Genomic DNA, 18,932 nt, shown 5'->3' with positions numbered 1-18,932 from the left:
GTGGTGCCCCAAACGTTGCTGCGCCCTTGGCTACGTCCTGTGCATCCACAACTGTAACCCGACGTTGCCGCGTCCCCGACCATGCCCTGCATGCCCGCACCTCCAACCCGATGCTATCGTGCCCCCGACAATGCCCCGCGCAACCCCCACCTCCAACCCGACGCCGCCGCGCCCCCGTCCCACGGTGGCGCCTCGGGCTCCCGAGTCGGGTCGAGATGCGTGGTGCCCCGAACGTTGCCGTGCCCTCGGGCACGTCCCGTGCGCCCACGCCTCCAACCTAATGTTACCGCCCCTCGGCCACACCCCGCGCACCCGTGTCTCCAACCCGATGCTGCTACACCCTCGCGATGCCCCGTGCACCCACGCCTCTAATCGACGCTACCGCGCCCCTGTCCCATAGTGGCGCCCCGAGCTCCCGGGTCGAGTCAGGATGTGTGGCGCCCTGAATGCTGTAGCACCCTCGGCCACGCCCCGCTCACCCACACCTCCAACCCGACGCTGCCACGCCCCCGACCACGCCCCGCGCACCCACGCCTCCAACCCGACGTCATCGCGTCCCTGTACCACGGTGGCGCCTCGGGCTCCCGGGTCGGGTCGAGATGCGTGGCACCCCTGAGCACCCGCGTGGTGCCCCGAACACTGCTACGTCCCTCGCCACGCCCCCATGCACCCACGCCTCCAACCCGATGCTGCTGCATCCCCGACCACGCCCTACGCACCCATGCCTCCAATCTAATGCCGTTGCGCCCCCGTCCCACGGTGGCGCCTCGGGCTCTCGGGTCGGGTCGGGACGCGGTCGGGACGCGTGGCGCTCCTCGACAACGCGAGGCGCACCAACGCCTCCAACCCGATGCCATCGCACCCCCATCCCACGATGGCGCCTCGGGCTCTCGGGTCAGATCGAGACGCGTGGCGCCCCCGAGCACCCGCCTCACGCCCCGAACGCTATCGTGTCCCCGACCATGCCCCGCGTCTCCGACCCGACGTTGCTGTGCCCCCAACGATGCCCCACGCACCCACGCCTCCAACCTGACGCGGCCGCGCCCTCGTCCCATAGTGGCGCCTCGGGCTCTCGAGTCGAGTCGCGACGCGTGGTGCCTCGAACCCTGTCGCACCCCCGGCTACGTCCTGTGCACCCACGACTACAACCCGACGTTGCCGCACCCACATCATCACTAAACCACGACACAAGGACTTTCTTAATAACGTGATGATGTGTAGATAGTGCAAAAATTTCCTAACACTATACACCATTGCTAGGGCTTCTCTTTCTGTGGTGGTATAGTTGATCTCCGCATCATTGAATTGTCAACTGGCAAAGTAGAATGGGTAGTCTTTCTTATGTTCACTAGGTTGACAAAGCACACTCCCAATTGCATACTTGGATCCATCAGTATGAACATGAAAATCAATATCCCAATTGGGAGATATAAGGATGGGTGCTGTGATTATGTGCCACCTTAAAAGCTCAAAGGCTTGGTCGCACTCTTCTGTCCATAAGAATTCCACTAATAATTTGTAAAGTGGTCTGGCTATCATGACATACTGCAAGATAAATCTTCTATAATAGCCGACATGTCCTATAAAGACCTGTACACCTTTGGAATTTGTAGGAGGAGGCAATTCCATTATGATTTTGATTTTGTCCATGTCAGTTTTGCAATCTCATGTTTAGAAACGATATGTCCCAAAACAACTCCGTGGGTGACCATGAACTGGCATTTTGCTGGATTTAGGGAGTTGCCATACTCCCTGCATTTGATTAGTACTACTTCGAGACATTGGAAGTGGTCTTTTTTGTTCGAGTGGATGCATAAATCATCCAAGAGCACCCGTAAAAACTTATTCAGAAATGACTTGTAAGCTGTGAACATGACTTGCTGGAATGTGGCCGGGGCATTACAAAGGCCAAATGGCATGACTCTATATGCAAAAATACCCCATTCTGTAGCAAATGCTATTTTTGATTGGTCTTTAGGAGCAATTTGCACTTGGTTATAGCCACTAAAGAGGAAAGTTGAAGCGACAGTGTTTCCTTCTTTTGAAACATGTTTTGCGGTGTTTGTGCATTTGGATTTCAATCCTTTCAAAGGGAAATGTAGATATGTTTGTACTGATGAACCTATTGACAAATGCTTCGATCTCTGAATTTTTCGATATGCCAAAGGTAGGCACATTTTCCAATCCACAATAGGCTGTGATCGTGCTGGCTCCCCCTATTCTAAAACTCTGTCTCACGAAAAAAAAATCGACCACCTTCCCAAGAATGGTAGTGTCTTTCTTGAGCAAGTTCTTGAATGCTTGGAAACGGTGGACATAATATTGAGATGTTGTCATTGGATCAGAAAATATGAGGTGGCGTGCTTTGATGTTTTGGTTTCTATGCACCTCCTCCTCTGGTCTGGGATTTAGTTTGTGGAGGCAATCCATCAATGGATTCCATGTCTTCTCTGTAGTAGCAGACACCGTCACAAACAAGGTTGGTGGCCCTAATTGCCTCAACATTAAAAAAATATTTTTCTTTAGGTGGAGCTTGTCATCCCTCGAGGTATGGAGATGTGTGAAGTCTCGATAACCTATGTTTGATTGTTGTAGCAACTTCTCAATGTTCATATCCAAAAGCGCATCTTTTACCTAAATTGTTCCTCTCCTCATTTGCACTTTGCGCATGTAGACCTAGGAGGACAATAAAACTTGGCGATGTGTCGCACATTCGACTAGGATTTTTGTGGCTTCTAAAGAACAAATATATGGTCTACAAAGGCCTCTACAATAGTCACTAACAAGTCGACACACAAGCTAGTAGGAGCCGCCACATAGGCTCATACAAGAAGGCTACCACTTAGCCAAATGGATAGATCAAGACAAGAGCTACATAAGCTCTCCACAAGTACTACTACAACATGAGGAACGCATCCAATATGTAGATCCACAATTACCTAGAAGAACATTGTTGACGATGCCCACCATTGAGAACATTAAATTTGCCAATCAATTGATGTTGCCAGCACCTTCCTGAGTCATGGCCAGCCAACTGTGATGCCAAGAGATGCCTCCTACTGGCTGCAATCAATAGATACTAGCCCTAACTCTCATGGAGGTGATCCTTGAGAATAGGAAAGAAAGAAAGTGTCACCACAAAAAACCAGCTTGAGAAAACCATGTAGAGAAAGCCATGCAAAGATGCTGTGTCTTCACATTCTCCTCAAACCACCACTAGTTTTACCTAACTATTTCTAACAACCCTCCCATGAACTAAGTGGGTGAGAAAACCAACACACTCCAAAGATTATCGAGAGAGACGATAAGAAACCAAACCAAAACTATTAGCTCATCATGAGCTTAGAATGCATGGTCTTCATCCAGATTAATCACCACTAACCCATAAACATGTTTTTCTTGTTATTTCTATCTGATCAAGCAAGCCTTCAAGCTATTGCTAGCACCAATTCTGTTGTCGTAGGCCTTCTTGTAGCGGCTTTCTCCTTGTGGCCTTCATGACCACAATACTTGTAGATGACATTTTTGCCATCATCCTTCATCTTCCCTTTTACTTTGACTGCATAGGCATGTTCTCTTGCACCTACCATGTTTACTTATATTCTCCTCTCCTGGCTTAGAAGCATTGCAATGGTATCATGGAATGAAAGAGCATCAAATTTAAGGTGGAGATTAGTGACCAGCTCACTGTACGTTTGTGACAAGCTCATGAGGAGTATTGCCTTGGCATATGTAGCTTCTACATGAACTCCCCGTTCCTACAACTACTTAACAATGGGTTACATCTTATTAAGATGTGTACCTAAGGGCTCTTCGTCTCCCATTTGAAGTTCGAATACCTCCTACTTAAGCATAATTTTTGAATTCTTGACCTTGGGACAAAATTTTGTCTCAAGGATGCTCCAGTTCTGGGCTGCGGCTTTGGTCACGTCCACATGGTGGAAGTATTCAACTCCAACGGCTCAACTTGGAAGGCCATGAGCCTTTTCATTTTTGAGGTCCCAGTGTGCATCTTCTCTAGGCCCTAGTTATTTGCTGGCTTCATCTCATCCCTTGCCACTACTCCCCACAATCCCTTATCCATAGACAATAATCGAACAAATAATTGCTAGGAAGGAAATTCCTACCATCGAACTTCACCGCTGACATTTTGGGGAGACTGGTCTTTGAGGTTTTGGTCCATGCATCCATGACTACTAGGGTGAAAGCAAGGTAATGTGGAATGCTTTTTCTACTATATAGCATGAAAATATAGCAAAATACATAGTACTTAGATGAAGAAAAATAAAAGTCGTCATATTTTTCAATAAAATATAGAGAGTTCGTTGCATGATTACGTGCACCACTACCAAGTAACTGAAATACTGACGAGATATTTTGGGTAGTTCTAAGATTCCAACAATAAATTTTGTTCCCTGTTGATCGTGTTGTTAACCATTCCTACAAGCTGAAGAGCTTTATATTTGCCATTTGTTCTATTGCGCTACCATCCAGCTCGTGACTTCAGTTTTCCCACAGTGAGGACTCAAACACGCATGAACTAGAGGGTAAAGTCTTGATGGAAGCAGTTCAGTTTTTGCTTATCACTTTCTACTGTTTATGAAGTTTGACTTGCAGATGTTGGCATAGACTAAATGAGGCCCAATTTTGTTCAAGTTTAACACATCGTTTTTTGAATTGATAGCATTGATATAGCAGTTCATCATGCTTGGAAAGAGGAGGAAGTATGCCATTCAAGATCTTGTAGTAGATGGAGTGCTTGTATTGAAATGGTTACTAAGATTGCTAAAGATTTTGGGAGAGAGAGAGAGCAGGAAGAATGAGGAGACAGGGGAAGGTGACAGTTTGCGTGAGTTTGTAATTGTTGTTGACTATTGCTGAGAATCCATTGGATCCTATTTTTCCTTCGTTGCTTTCCTCAGTTGAGCTTTTCTTAAGATCTATAGAGCATGCAGGAAGTATGCCATTTGAGACCTTTCAGTAGATAGAATGTTTGTATTGAAATGGTTACTAAGATTGCTAAAGATTTTGGAAGAGAGAGAGCAAGAAGAATGAGGAGACAGGGGAAGGCGACGGTTTGTGTGAGTTTGTAATCATTGTTGACTATTGTTGAGAATCCATTGGATTCTATTTTTCCTTCATTGCTTTCCTCGGTTGAGATTTTCTTGAGAGCTATAGAGCATGCTAGGCTGGGTGTAGCTAAGGTTCAAAGTGGCTTCAAGAAGGTGACACACCATCGGCATTTTTCTTTAGAGCAGTTAGAGAGAAAAGTATGTTGAGGGAAATCTAGTGTATGAGGAGTCAAAGATAGCTGAGATTTTCATGTAGCATTTATCTAGCATTGCGGGTACTAGGCCAGTTGAAATCACAAATAACAAGGTAAAGATGGATGCATTCCCAAGCAATTTGCACGATAGGTGGTGATGCCTTATGAGGCTCTGCTACTGTTGCAAAGGCCCTTCTTTGGTTGAGATCAAATATATTCTTTGGCTGAGATTAAATATGTTGTGTTCTCTATGGCTAGAGGTAAAAGTCACTTGACCTGGCAGTACACCTATTGAGTTCTATCAACATAACTTGTGGAGGATATGATGGAAGTAATTAATTGGTGCTTTCAAAGAGATGTGATGCCTCATAGTCTTAATATGGGTATGATAATGCTCATTCCTAAGGAGTAGAATAGATGGTTACCATGTCATTGGAGACCTTTATCGATGCTCAATTGTGTGTGCAAAGTTATGGTCAAGGATTTGGCCAATAGAATCAAGCATATTTTGAGTAGGGTGGTGCATGCCAGACAATATGGTTTTGTATATGAAAGGAACATAGAAGATGTCATTCTAAATATATTATTGGCTATTGATCATGCAGTGAATCATAATGAATCATATTGACTTTTAGTCTTTCTGTCTTTGCAGAGATCATGGCAGCTATTACAGCTCATGAGGCATCTAAGAAGATATCACAAGTGCAGGTCTCAGTACAAAAGAAATTTTGCCGGTACGCACGGGAGTTTAATGAGGAGTATGGGCTCAATATGGTTGGAATAGATCCAAGGGAGATACGAATAGGTTCAAAAGACATCAGTCTTGCAGAGACTGGGAGTTTGTATTTGCATGTCCCAAACCGGTTTTCGGGTAGAAGAAAATAAAGTCATATCATGTACGTGATGAGTTTGCCGAGAAGCTTGTGCGGTGTCACTATGAAGTCTATCAAGAAGGGCCGCCCAAATACAAAATTGCGGTATTGTTTGCAAAGTTCTTTGCCTTGGAGAACTGCAAGTCAATGCAAAAAGATGAGGACATGCAGCCTTTCACCATTGCATGGGCTCTATTTGCAGAGAGTGTAATGGAACATGCTAAGGTCCAAGGGCATCTAGGTGCAAAGTGCAAGAGGTGGGAAGAGAATATGAGATCTTTACATGGTGTGTTCCCTTCACCCAATGGAAAACCTATCATTTCCACAACACCAGTGAAAAACCTGTTTTATATGAGCCCAGAATTCCACAAAAAAATAGGAAGATGGCATTGCTAGAATGACAAGTGCAGCTCGGATTAGGTTGGGACGTCTAAATTCGGCGCTTGATGAGGAACGCCAAGTTCTTGAGGTTGCTAGCTGAGACTTGTATAGAGCAGAAGGCAAGCGCACAGAAATGAATGGGATGGAAGCTGAACTATCCAGTCTTGGAGAGGATGCTGATCGAGAACAGTTGTTACAAATGTTCCAAAGATTGCATACCAAAGGCGATGTACAAGAATTACAGAAAAGGGTTGATGATGCCAAGGTGAGTCTCCCAAATGATTTTATAATATTTTTTATTTGTGCTATATAGCACTTAGTCTAATCTCTCAGGCATTCTACATGAGCTATATATCTCATACAGTTTGCTATGTATAATATCTCTGATATATAGCATGTAATCTATTCTTTCGAGCATTCTTTAATGAGCTATATTATATAGCTCATACTATGTACTATACTGGCATGGGCATGACTCGATGCATCCACAGTTTGCCTAGTCACAACTCGTCTTGAAGATTGTAGACAAGCATTTCTAGTTTCAGGCATTTCTGATTGTGCATTCGTAGTTGCAACATGTGTCCTATTTTTGCTCAAATCATTGCCATCTCGTCTCCCCCTTCTCTCCAAACACCTAAGGCCCTTAGCTTAAGAGTCAAGGCTCCTCACTAACAATCGCACTCATTGGCACTCATGATCGTGGTCCACAAGTTTCCCAAAATGCCAGGAGTCGGAGTATAGACCACCCTCAAGAACACACAACAAACACTTGCATCCACTAGCCCTCGTGTTCGTAGTCTACAATTTTCTCAAGATGCAAGGAATCAAATAAGCAAACCACACCCACAAGTATAATGAATGCTGACTCACTCTCCCCCACTTAGCCTTACAATTATTCAGATCCGAATCGTGGTTCACTTTCTTTCCCAACTTACCAAAGGGTTTATCGGGATATGAACCACAACCAGATCGACGAGTCTCTATCGCCATTTCCACCAATATATAGCATCGGGATGCGTGGAAAACTGGGAATCTGTAACCCACAGCATCGCCAGTACATATGATACTACAGGCAGTAGTATTAACATTACCGACGGTAATGTTTATTATCCCGACGATGTATATTACCGCCGGGATAATGAACATTACCGCCGGTAATGTTAGTACTAGTGCCAGTAGTATCTTATGTACCAGTGATTTTTTCTGGTAAACAACATGTTCACGTTGTTTACATGCTACTTTGAAGAGTAACTAACGAACACTAATAACCCATTAACGCAAACATGAAAACGTGAACATAATCCTGGCTTCCTTCCTTCAACCTTAAACTTGTGGATGTTGTTGAAGATTTGCAGATTCTAAAGTTCTTCTCTTGCAGGTCTCACGAAAATCTGCCCTTAAGTGCTTCAAGAACCTGTGACGCCGAATCCCGCTAAGGTACTTGCTGAAGAAGACGTCGCCAAAATTGCTAAGGTGCAGAAGACCGTTCGTATTTGGTGCGACACGTTCAGTTTCACAAAACGTCTTGCATTCTATCAACGATGGTGAATATTTTATGATTTCGGTGGTTTCGTTGCTTACACTATTCCAACACACGTCCTCTGCGAATTTATTTTCTTCCACTGTCCTTGTTTTCTGTATCCAAACATATGCATCTGTGACATGTTCTTTGAACTTTGGGGAAACATTTTATTTGACGATCGATTGGAACGATTGTGATGTTTGTCTGTTCTCTATGACAACCGATCTCTCTCTCTCTCTCTCTCTCTCACACACACACACACACACGCACACACACAAAAATCTGCATCCGTTCCTGCACCTTTGTCAATTGTCGTTGACGTCCATTGAATCTCTGAGCCCCCCCACCTCCATTGTGCCCTTCCCCTCCATCTTCTTACCGCACTCAGCTCCTCCTACTTCCTCTTCATTCCTTCATTTCCTCCCTTGCTTTGTGTCCCTTCCTTCTGCTCTCCCTCCCCATGGCTCCCCCATCCTTTCACTCCTCTCATTGCCTCGACAAAGAGCATGGCTAGCTCGACCAACTTTCTGCCCAGACACATACAAACTCTTTCAGCCTGATTCACGGCCTCTACTCATTCATTGGTCTTTGCGTATCTCAACCGTAATAGTGCAAATGTCCCATTCTTCTCTTCAGACTGTTGGTTGTATCGTTCAGTTGCCCCTGCCAATTCTGCTTGTTCGTTCATGAGGAAAAGTCCATCTCCCCCTCGTGCATGCTTAAATCCGTTGGTTGCTGCTTGTGCAAGTCAACGAAAATTTATTGAAAAGTTCTTAAATAAGGAAGAATCCAAGGCGCTCGCTCAAGAACTCATTCCAAGAGGTTGCTATTGAGGCTTACGCACAAGGTATACACGGTTTCTTTTTCGTTTTTTTAAATCCACATGATTTTTTGTTTGGCCTTCAATGAAGAAGCTTGCGCAACAAAACCCGAACTACTTTAACTTTAGTTGTAGAATAAGTTCTCGGATTGAACATACAAGTAAACATAAGCGCATGCAATCAGTTGTGGAGAAGTCAATGCCTTCGAAGAGTGGTGTGATTGAAGTCATCAACATTGACTCTGATTAAATGATAGACACAATATTTTATAGTATGCATGTTGCATTGTTGTTGATGTCAATTTGGAGTTCACTATTGGGATATTATTATGTCAAGAAGCGGTTTTACTTGTCAAACATTTGTACATTTCTTTGAAGTTTATTTGTAGAACAATTTGCAATTTCTTTAAAGAGAAATGAGCAATACAATTGATATATAACTATTTTATGTCATGTTTCAATATCTTGTTTTTGTTTTTGTTTTTGTTTGACATGTAAAAGTGCTATATCTTTACCATTTAACTATTCTCCTAGCAACATATTGCAAACACCATTCTACTTTGCTTGAAAATCTAAAAGTGCTATTTGTTTACCATTTAACTATTCCCTTACAAGTATTGCTAATAGCATTCCACTTTGCTTCATAGAATCTTACACTTCTAAAATATGCAATCGCAGCAAGCAAGCAAATTGTTTCCAAGCTAGAGAATGATGAGGTCGATTCACACAATGGACCTAATGAAGGCAATCACTTGCAAGTAGCACCCCTTAATTTCCCATCTACCACTAAAGCCTTGATTCCAACAAAGGAGAACTTTGGGGGGGGGAGGGGAATTCCTTAGTGCTTCTAAGTATAACTTAGCTTGTCAGAGTGTGCACTGCATCATTTTGTGTTCGAAGGAAAGTTGCTTGCCTAGTATGGTACATACAAGGTTCCAAATGCAAAATACCCTACATATTTGAAAGCCGACCTAACAGACAAGTTCTACTCCCACACCATTACATTACTTATTCCTTCCATGTACATCCACCAATTTGTTGACTTCTTGCAAGTTGGAGAATTCTATGGGGTAGAAGGAGCACATGTAGTGCCCAAAGGAACAAATGAAGGTGGAACTTCTAGATTTTCTTTGTTAGTTGATGAGACTACATGCATCATTAGAGGGGAACGTTTTGAAGGAAACCTTTGCCTCCTTCCTGACCACTCCCTAAACACGTATGTACCTTGGGTTGGCACAGTCGTGAACTATAGCATTGGGACCATATCCCAAGTCATGGGCACAATTGCCGTTGTCATCATAAAGGTTGCAAGAAGCGAGGAGGGCATGGTGGATCAAGTCATTGTTGCGGATGGTCCAAGGGATGAGGATAGAGCTGCAATAAGCCCACTGAACCTTTTCCCTCTTACTTTACCAAGCCTAACAAAGAAGCTTGTAGTCTAACATCACCTTCGTTTATCATTATTGTAGCTTTCTTTCATGAATGAACGAAATCCCACACTCACCCAATTGATTCAAGAGCTCAATGAAGAAGGCATGCTTATGTACATGTTGGAAAAGATGTCATTCTTAAAAGCAAAAGACATAATCTGTGTGTTCAATTTCACAATCTAGCAGAGATTCCAAACAGTCCAGTGAAAGATGACTTGCAGACCGCATTTGTGAGTTAGGTTTCACGTTTAGGCTATGGGACCAAAGTGAGTATCTTACATTTCATTTTTTTTAAATGCCTTCTCATGGCTAGGAATATGTTGACAAGTGGACGGGCATTCCTGTGCACGTTTTCGGTATTCTACACTTCACCAATGTCAATGCCGATTTGATTGAGCATGAATGCAAGAGCTGTAGTGGCACTCATGTAAGCCACGATCCTATGCGCCCATATTGCTTCTCTTGCAAAGAGTGACCAAACTATTGTTCAAGTTCCTTGCTTGTCTGCAAATATTGTCAAACATGGGGGCGAACAAGTGCTTGTGCATATTAGGGGGCCTCACGTTGACATAGTACTTTCTTTGGGATCTCCATTTCTACAATTGTATGAGGAAGACCTTATGGCAGTGCGTAGAAAACTCAAAACAACCAAACCTAGTGGCAGCTTCACTATTAATAGTTCTAGGTTTGTTATTGCATTTGAGTCAAACGCTTGATGTATTTTTTTAAATTCATAAGGCATTCTTTCCTTCTGTCAATTTGCAAGTACAATCAATTGTGTCTTCTTTGACATATCAAAATTAGACAATCACTCTGCGTTTTTCCTTTTCCATAGTCATACAAACATAGGCAATTTTTTCCTTGATAATCCAAAAAACAAAGACGTGTTGAAATGCTTTCTAGAATTTTTTCCAAATTTTGGTTACGACCAATTGCTAGGCATTGTTTTTTACCACATCATGTGCCCGCCTACGGCAAAAAATACTCCATGGCACATGTTGTCTTCAAAGGCTATTCAACCGAAATTGGAAAAATCATATAAAGCTAATTCAAGCACAAGAGAGAGAAGATGTTGACGAACCCAACAACCACTTCAGCAAATGTGGATGACGATGAGCTCAACATGGACACTTTGCTACATGGGATATATACAAGCTAATAAGTGGTTGACTTCGAAGGACAAACTATTGCAATTGCTCCTTCGGAGGGTTTCTCTCCCCTAAGCATATTCGAAGACAAACACTGCGAAGAGCTCGCTTACCCAAGGTTGTTCATGTGGCAACCCATGAAACTACAATCTTCCTGATCGGTTCTCCTACCAAGATATTGCCTCTTGGGAACTAACAAATGTGGATAGGCAATTTGCATTTTGCATAGACAACCTTTTATTTAAAAACAATGACTTCATATAAAGTCTTTTTGGTGTGACATATAGTCTCGGGTCTTTTTGGTGTGACATATAGTCTTGGGTCTCTATATTTTGTGTGATTTCATGTGAGCATGTCTCTTTATATATAGTCTTTTTGGTGTCTCTTTATATATGTGAGCATGTCTCTTTGTATATAGTCTTTTTGGTGTGACATATAGTCTTGGGTCTCTACATTTTATGTGAGCATAAGTCTCATTTTATGAGGTGAAAGCAATCAAAATTCCAACACTATAGTGTCTATGTACATATGCAAGTGAGTGTTTATAGTACAATATAATGCTAAATAGGGAATATTTGGCATCCCCAAATCTTTACTTTTGTCGGGGAAGGCTTTTGTGTTTATGTAGTATAGCGCTCCCCCTCTACTCTTTCTCCCTCCATTCCTAGCTACATCACTTCTTGGAGCTTCTCTCAAGCTTCAGTTGCACCCTCTATACCTTCTCCCTCTCTCTCCCTCTATCGGAGCTGCTCTCTCCCTCCAAGCTGCACTTTCTAGTCCACTATTGCTGTTGTGATCTCTGTACAAGCATGGTGAGGAGACCATACATGTACTCTGTGTCCCACAGGAGCAAAAATGCACTGGGTGAATGGGTGCCTTGCGCCTACAGCTTGAATGATTGGATAGTCATGAGAGGATCTACCAAGGGTCCACATAAGCTTCCCAAGAGCAAAAGAGGTGATCTTTTGCATGAATGGAAGGGCCGCATCATGAAGTTCAAGCTTGGGAAGAAAGGATTGCTTGCAAAGGTGCAACACATCTACATGGGGAAGGACATGCGCCGTCCTCCTCAAGCAATCAATCGACAAGACCATCGCATTGTAAGTCTGCATTTTGTGTAAGATTTTGAAGTGTAATGAGTTAGCCTGAAATTGTATTTTGAAATAGAACCAATGTAATGAGTCAGTTTGAAATCGTATTTTGAAATAGCACTTGTGCATAGCAAATGTATTTCCTTCAGACTTTGAGGAGTGGGAACCAGTCGAGTGCTTCTTAGGTAAGTTTACTGCCATTCATGAGGATTTAGGAAGGCAAATGCATGCTGGAGAGAAGTCCTCTGCTTTGAAACAAAGAAATATCTATTGGTATAATGCCACGTACATTACTCCAAGGACGGCATTAGGCTATGGCCATCTTCAATGCATTGCAACACCACAACTTGCAGCTAATTGCATGTGATGAGACTGAGAGAAGCATTGGAAGATGTCTGGAGTCTTTATGAAAAAGATAGGGTCGCATGGCATCTAGGAGGTTGCATGAGAAAACAACAATGAAGGGTCATTGAACTACATGTATTCCAATGGATTATTAGGAGATATCTTTTGTAAAACTGAAAAAAGAAAGGGTTGCATGGATGCATCTCAGCTAAAAATAAGGGTGGAGATCATTTTTTGCATGTGGGTTGCTTTTGTAGGTGATTTTAGCATTATACAACCCAATGGGTCACTCATTCCTTTTCTTCTTAGATATTTGTCTTCGTAGATTCATGTTGTATGCATGTGGAATTGCTAAAATCTTCTTAATTGACCTTTTCTAAAGGATAAAATAAACTTTTGCTGATGAACCAAAATCATGATGTAGACCTATGACGGGGACATGTGAGGACTCTTTTTTGCACTTCATGCAAGAAACAAGCCCCATGTTTTTTGCAAAGATTCTTGAGGAGGTGCTTTAAAGGCCATATATGTGACATAGTAACTTTCAAACTTTCAGTTATGGTATTGTTTATGCAGTTATGTTCTGCTAGCATATAATAAATTGCATATCTATGTCTAATTGCCAATATGATTGATTACGGAAACATATCTTGTTCATCCTTAATAGTTGGAGTTTAAAATAATTCACTTATTTCTCATATGTTTATATTATTCTCATCATCCATTATATATTCTACATGGTTCAATTCAGTGATCATACGGTACTGCAAATTTGTACACTTTTTTGGCAGTTTGTAAAGGCAAGCATCTATAACACAAATCATGATCCGCGGCTAAATTTCATCCTCACCTCATCTATCTTCCTATCATTCTCGCAGGAACATTTCAAACAAGAGTAACAATATCTGCTGCAGATAAATAGCATCACCAATAGTTCCCCCATGCACACTTCCATCCCTTGAAGGCATTGCATCGGACAAGAATAGTTCACTGCTCTATCTTTGATACCAGTGAGGTGGCCGCATGACAATCCTTTTAACCCAGAGATTCTTGACAAGAAGTATGGGTCTCCCCCTTGGGTGTACTGGTTAGAGCATACACAACAGCCAACTTCTACATAACCCATCTTTCTTCGCATCGACAGATGTCTCATGGCACCCAATCAGGGAAAGATATTTTAGATTACATATTTCTGGTCTGGGGATATCTCGTCCCCTCCACAAAACGATTGCAGAATAACGCCAAGGTCAGTCCACCAACAGCACCCTGCTTGTTCTTTAAATCTCATTGCCTCAACTTCTTTCTCTTCCTCCTGCATGTGAGCATCTGCATAGATGTTGGACATCAAAACATAAGCTGCAGAATCCTTTTCATCCCATTGCACTGCATGTTCAAAGGCCAATCTTCCAAGCTCCACATTACCCCACTTTCGACAAGCGCCCAACACCGTACGCCACACCATAATATCAGGATGTAAAGGCATCGTTTTAATCATCGCTACAGCCTTGTCTAATTGTCCCGCACGGCCAAGGAGATCAACAATGCCATTGTGATGCTCAATAGTTGGAGTGATGCTATAGTCTTTGCTCATGGCCTCAAAGTATTTCTGGCCCTTGACCACTAGACCTGAGTGACTGCAAACAGTAAGCACAATAGAGAATGTGACTCCATCTGGCTTAACCCCTTTTCCTCTCATTCTCTCAAACATATGGAACACAATTTCACTTTCTCCTAGCTGGGCATATCCTGCCATTAATGTATTCCACGACACTTCGTCTCGAACTGGCAGCTTGTCAAATGCTTCCTGCGCTTCTACAAGCCCAGCACATTGGGCATACATATCCACCAAAGTGCTGCCAACTAAAAGATTTCTTTCTAGCCCCTGTCTGAAAATCTCGGCATGTATTTCTCGGCCCTTGTCTATGGCTCCAATGCTGCCACAAGCTTTCAAGCTGCAAACAAATGTAACTGCATCTGGAGAGAGACCCTCGACTTGCATCTGTTCAAGACAGTTCAGTGCATCATCACCAAGCCCATGCTCGGCATAGCCTGACATTAGAGCATTCCACGAAACATTATCACGAACTGGCAGCTTATCAAATGCTTCCCATGCTTCTGTAAAGGAGCAACATCTGGCATACATGTCCACCAAGGTACTGCCAACAAAAAGATCTCTTTCGAGCCCCTTTCTGCCAATCTCCGTGTGTATTTCTCGGCCCTTGTCTATGGCTCCTATGCTGCCACAAGCTTTCAAGCTGCTAACAAAAGTGACAGCATCTGGCCAGAGACCCTCCAGTTGCATCTGTTCAAGGCAGTTCAATGCATCCTTACCAAGCCCATGCTCAGCATATCCTGCCATTAATGCATTCCATGAGACGTTGACTCGAACTGGCATCTTATCAAACACTTCCCGTGCTTCTGCAAGCGAGCCACATCTGGCATACATATCCACCAAGGTGTTGCCAATAAAAAGATTTATTTCCAACCCCTTTCTGATGGCCTCCATGTGTATTTCTCTGCCCTTGTATATGGCTCCTATGCTCCCACAAGCTTTCAAGCTGCAGCTAAATGAGACAGCATCTGGAGAGAGGCCCTCTGATTGCATCTGTGTGAGACAGTTCAGCACTTCTTCACCAAGCCCATGCTCAGCATATCCTGACATTAGTGCATTCCAGGAGATCTTATCTCGAACTGGCAGTTTGCCAAATGCTTCCCGTGCTTCTGCAAGCCAGCCACATTTGGCGTACACATCCACCAATGTGTTGCCAACAAAAAGGTTTCTTTCCAGCCCCTTTCTGGCAATCTGGGCATGTATTTCTTGGCTCTTGTGTATGGCTCCTATGCTGCCACAAGCTTTCAAGCTGCAAACAAATGTGAAAGCATCTGGAGAGAGGTCCGCAAGTTGCATCTGTTCGAGACAATTAAGAGCTTCCTCACCAAGCCCATGCTCAGCATATCCTGCCATTAGTGCATTCCATGAGACCTCATTTCGAACTGGCAGCTTGTCAAACACTTTTCGTGCTTCTGCAAGGGAGCCACATTTGGCATACATATCTACCAAGGTGCTGCCAACAAAAGGATCTCTTTCCAGCCCCTTTACAGCAATTTCAGCATGTATTTCTTGCCCTCTTTCTACATCTTTCAGTTTTGCACAAGCCCTTAGTACAGCCACGTAGGTATGCTTACTAGGAAGTACAGAATCCTCTTGCATTTCCTGGTAGAGTTTGAGGGCATGCTGTGATTCCCCACATTCAACAAAACCCAAGATGAGCGAAGTCCAGGAGTGCACATTCCGATCAACCAACTTGTTGAAAACCTGCTGAGCATCGCACATGCTTCCAGCTTGGACTAACATTGGGATGAGGTAGTTCCCAAGAGATCTATGATCTTCCAACCCAATTTTGCATATACAAGCATACAAGCGCTTGGTATACGCTGGATTTTTTAATGTTCTGCACTTATGCAAGATCCAAGTAAGCTTCTGAATTGAAGCCAGTTCGGGCATCTGTTCCAGAAATGTGAAAGCCTCCTCCAAGTTGAGCGTTTCCCAGCCACTCTCTTTGTGCAGCTCTTGCACTCTAGATGCACTCACATTTACCCCGGATGTGCAGTCGACCCTGCCACACTTGTCCACCAAGCCACGGTCTTGGGCCTGACCAGTGGATGTTTTGGCTTTTTTATCGACAATCCCGCTTAAATTGTACTGGAAAGAATCCATGGAGCACTCTTTCCATAAACGCTCGGTCCCTGACCTACCTGTGAAGCATGGGCACAACGAAAAGACAATTCCGAGGATTACTTTTTCCAATCTGTAAAAATAAGGAAAGCCCCGATTATACAAATAAATTGCGCGTGTAAAAAACAAGCCGCATTTTCACAATTTTGACTGTTGCAAAAGAAGGCAGGACCTGAATGCGAACATTCCTCCACCGCCACTCTAGAAGCCATCCGACAGTTGGGCCTTGATAATGTCAACCAGTTGGAGTGTGGATCTCCAAACAACACTGGGCCAGGCACCGGGCTGCATAGTTTCCTTGCGGTTGCGTCAGGCTTATCAGAGGGATGAGTGTCTCCTCCTGTACATATGTTGATCATCTCGAGAAGAAATTAAGGAAGTCTTTGAGGTGAGTTACATTTCTTAGGACAAGTCATCCACAAAGAATTTAGAACTTTTTCTCTTTTGGGTTTTATTTGATTTGAGGGGACGAGCTTCCTCCATGTATACATCGCTGCGCAAGACGAAAAACCAGACGTAGAAAACGGCCAGGATTTCCAAAAGCCCGTTGATTGAGCCAGAGAGCTAACAGGTGTGACTGGTGGAAGGAAAATATCTGCCCATCACCAAGCAAGACTATCGGCCTTGTGATTCAAGCAGACCCAAGCTCGCCATAGCCAAAACTGAAAATGGCCCAGAAGAGATGCACATGTAGTGTGTCTTAAAGCGTGGAAACGTACTCTTGAGGAAATGTGCTCTGGGAGCACTTTCCCCACACAACGAGCCGCGGTTTCTAGATCAAGACTCCAAGCCTTCAATGGCCTTCATAACCTTCCAAAGGTTAATCTAACTAGATCCGGGCAGGTAGCTGTATTGAGTTAGAATATATATAAATGAATTTAGTGCTATTTCGTAAAAATTGTTAAATAATATTTTCCATCTTGACTTGATTGTTAAAGTGAATTTAGAACTTAGATTTATGTAAACTTGCAATATTTTCCATCTTGACTTGATTCTTAAAGTGAATTTAGAACTTAGATTTATGTAAACTTGCAATTTGAGAAGAATTAATTATGATATGAAGAAGAGCACTATAATAGTAGAATTTTTTGAAATACACTATAATATTATTATAAGAGTAACAATACATGAAAATTTATCTAGTATACCTAAAAGTGGTTATTATTGGAATTGTTATAAATGGAGTTATATATCACTAAAAACATGACGTTTTTATAAGCATTTTTTAATAACAGTTCATACATGAATTATTTTATGTGTATTGAAAAAAAGTAGTAATGCTTTGAAAACGAAAAAAATTGAGTAATATATGTTATGAATTAAGAGTCTTTCAAGAGTATGATTTAACTATAGTTTGAAATGGGAAGTCCTTTACATGTATTGAAAATGGGCTTCTACTTAATATACTAGATTATGTCTCTATTTTTGAGAAAGTAAATTTTTTTTGTAGATGCTAGATTTCCACTGAGGTTATTGTAGCCATATTTCGAGTCGGTTGTGTTGAGTTCTCTTATGTATTTCTCTTCGAGTGTATCCGCTTTGCTTTTAAAGTTTGTGGTGGCTAGGATTTCTGTTTTGAAGTTCGAGTGGAACGGTTTGTACCTGTTAACATCATGTTTCAATTTTAATGGAGGATTGGTTTGGTGCTGTGTTATTTGTTTTTCAAGATTTCTAGTTTGTCCAATATATGTTTTTTCAGTAGCAATACATAGAATAGAATATATGTAATATGGGCCTTTTGTGCCTTTTTCTTTGTCTTCTTCGCAATTTCCTATTTGAAATAGCAAAATGAAGTACGATGAGTTTTTCTTGTGTGTTAAAAGATGAAGTTTGTATGTATTTTAAGATATGGAGTCAAGAATGTACCTGTAGGGGGCTGAAATATATTGTTCTTTGGTGAAGTCGGGAAAAACTCAAAATGTTCGCCATATGCTTCTTTTGCAAAATTTAAATCAATAATAGAAGTTATACCTTCTATGGTAAATGGCAACTCTTTTGCTTTTTTTTAATCATCTATTTGGAACATGTTGAACTCCGCTAGTATGACATTTCCAGTCTTACGATCTATTTTGAGGAGTTCGGCTAAGCTAACATTGTTGCCAAAGTGTAGAAGTTCAAGGCAATAAGAAATTCCTTCTGAGTGCTTATCTATTATAGCTTGTGCTTCTGTTCTTAACATCATTGGAGTAATGATATCGTCCTCTTTTGTGATTTTTCAAATTATGTACTTAGTTAGATCTGCATTATGTTTGAATAAATATTATGTATATGTTATTTATTGTATTTTTAAAATTTAAAATTTAATCATTTTTTATAAATAA

The 18,932-nt window shown here is 42.3% G+C and overlaps 1 protein-coding gene across 1 annotated transcript; it reads right to left on the bottom strand.

Moving 5' to 3' along the window:
* Positions 1 to 13,671: 13,671 nt before the first annotated feature.
* On the bottom strand, positions 13,672 to 17,316 carry LOC147879658 (pentatricopeptide repeat-containing protein At5g27110-like). Its single transcript, XM_087372034.1, has 2 exons — positions 16,784 to 17,316; positions 13,672 to 16,631 (listed from the first exon to the last, which is right to left on the bottom strand). Exons 1-2 carry the CDS (start codon positions 16,968 to 16,970, stop codon positions 14,053 to 14,055), a joined length of 2,766 nt encoding a protein of 921 aa, XP_087228160.1. The 5' UTR covers positions 16,971 to 17,316; the 3' UTR covers positions 13,672 to 14,052.
* Positions 17,317 to 18,932: the final 1,616 nt, after the last annotated feature.

The sequence above is a fragment of the Dipteris shenzhenensis genome, chromosome 33 (genome assembly GCF_047967505.1).
Source record: "Dipteris shenzhenensis isolate YYH24624 ecotype China chromosome 33, Dip_SZ_1.0, whole genome shotgun sequence".
In the NCBI taxonomy this organism is placed as follows: Eukaryota; Viridiplantae; Streptophyta; class Polypodiopsida; order Gleicheniales; family Dipteridaceae; genus Dipteris; species Dipteris shenzhenensis.
Note: the sequence above shows the minus strand (reverse complement) of the source record. Positions and strands in the feature narration are given on the sequence as shown.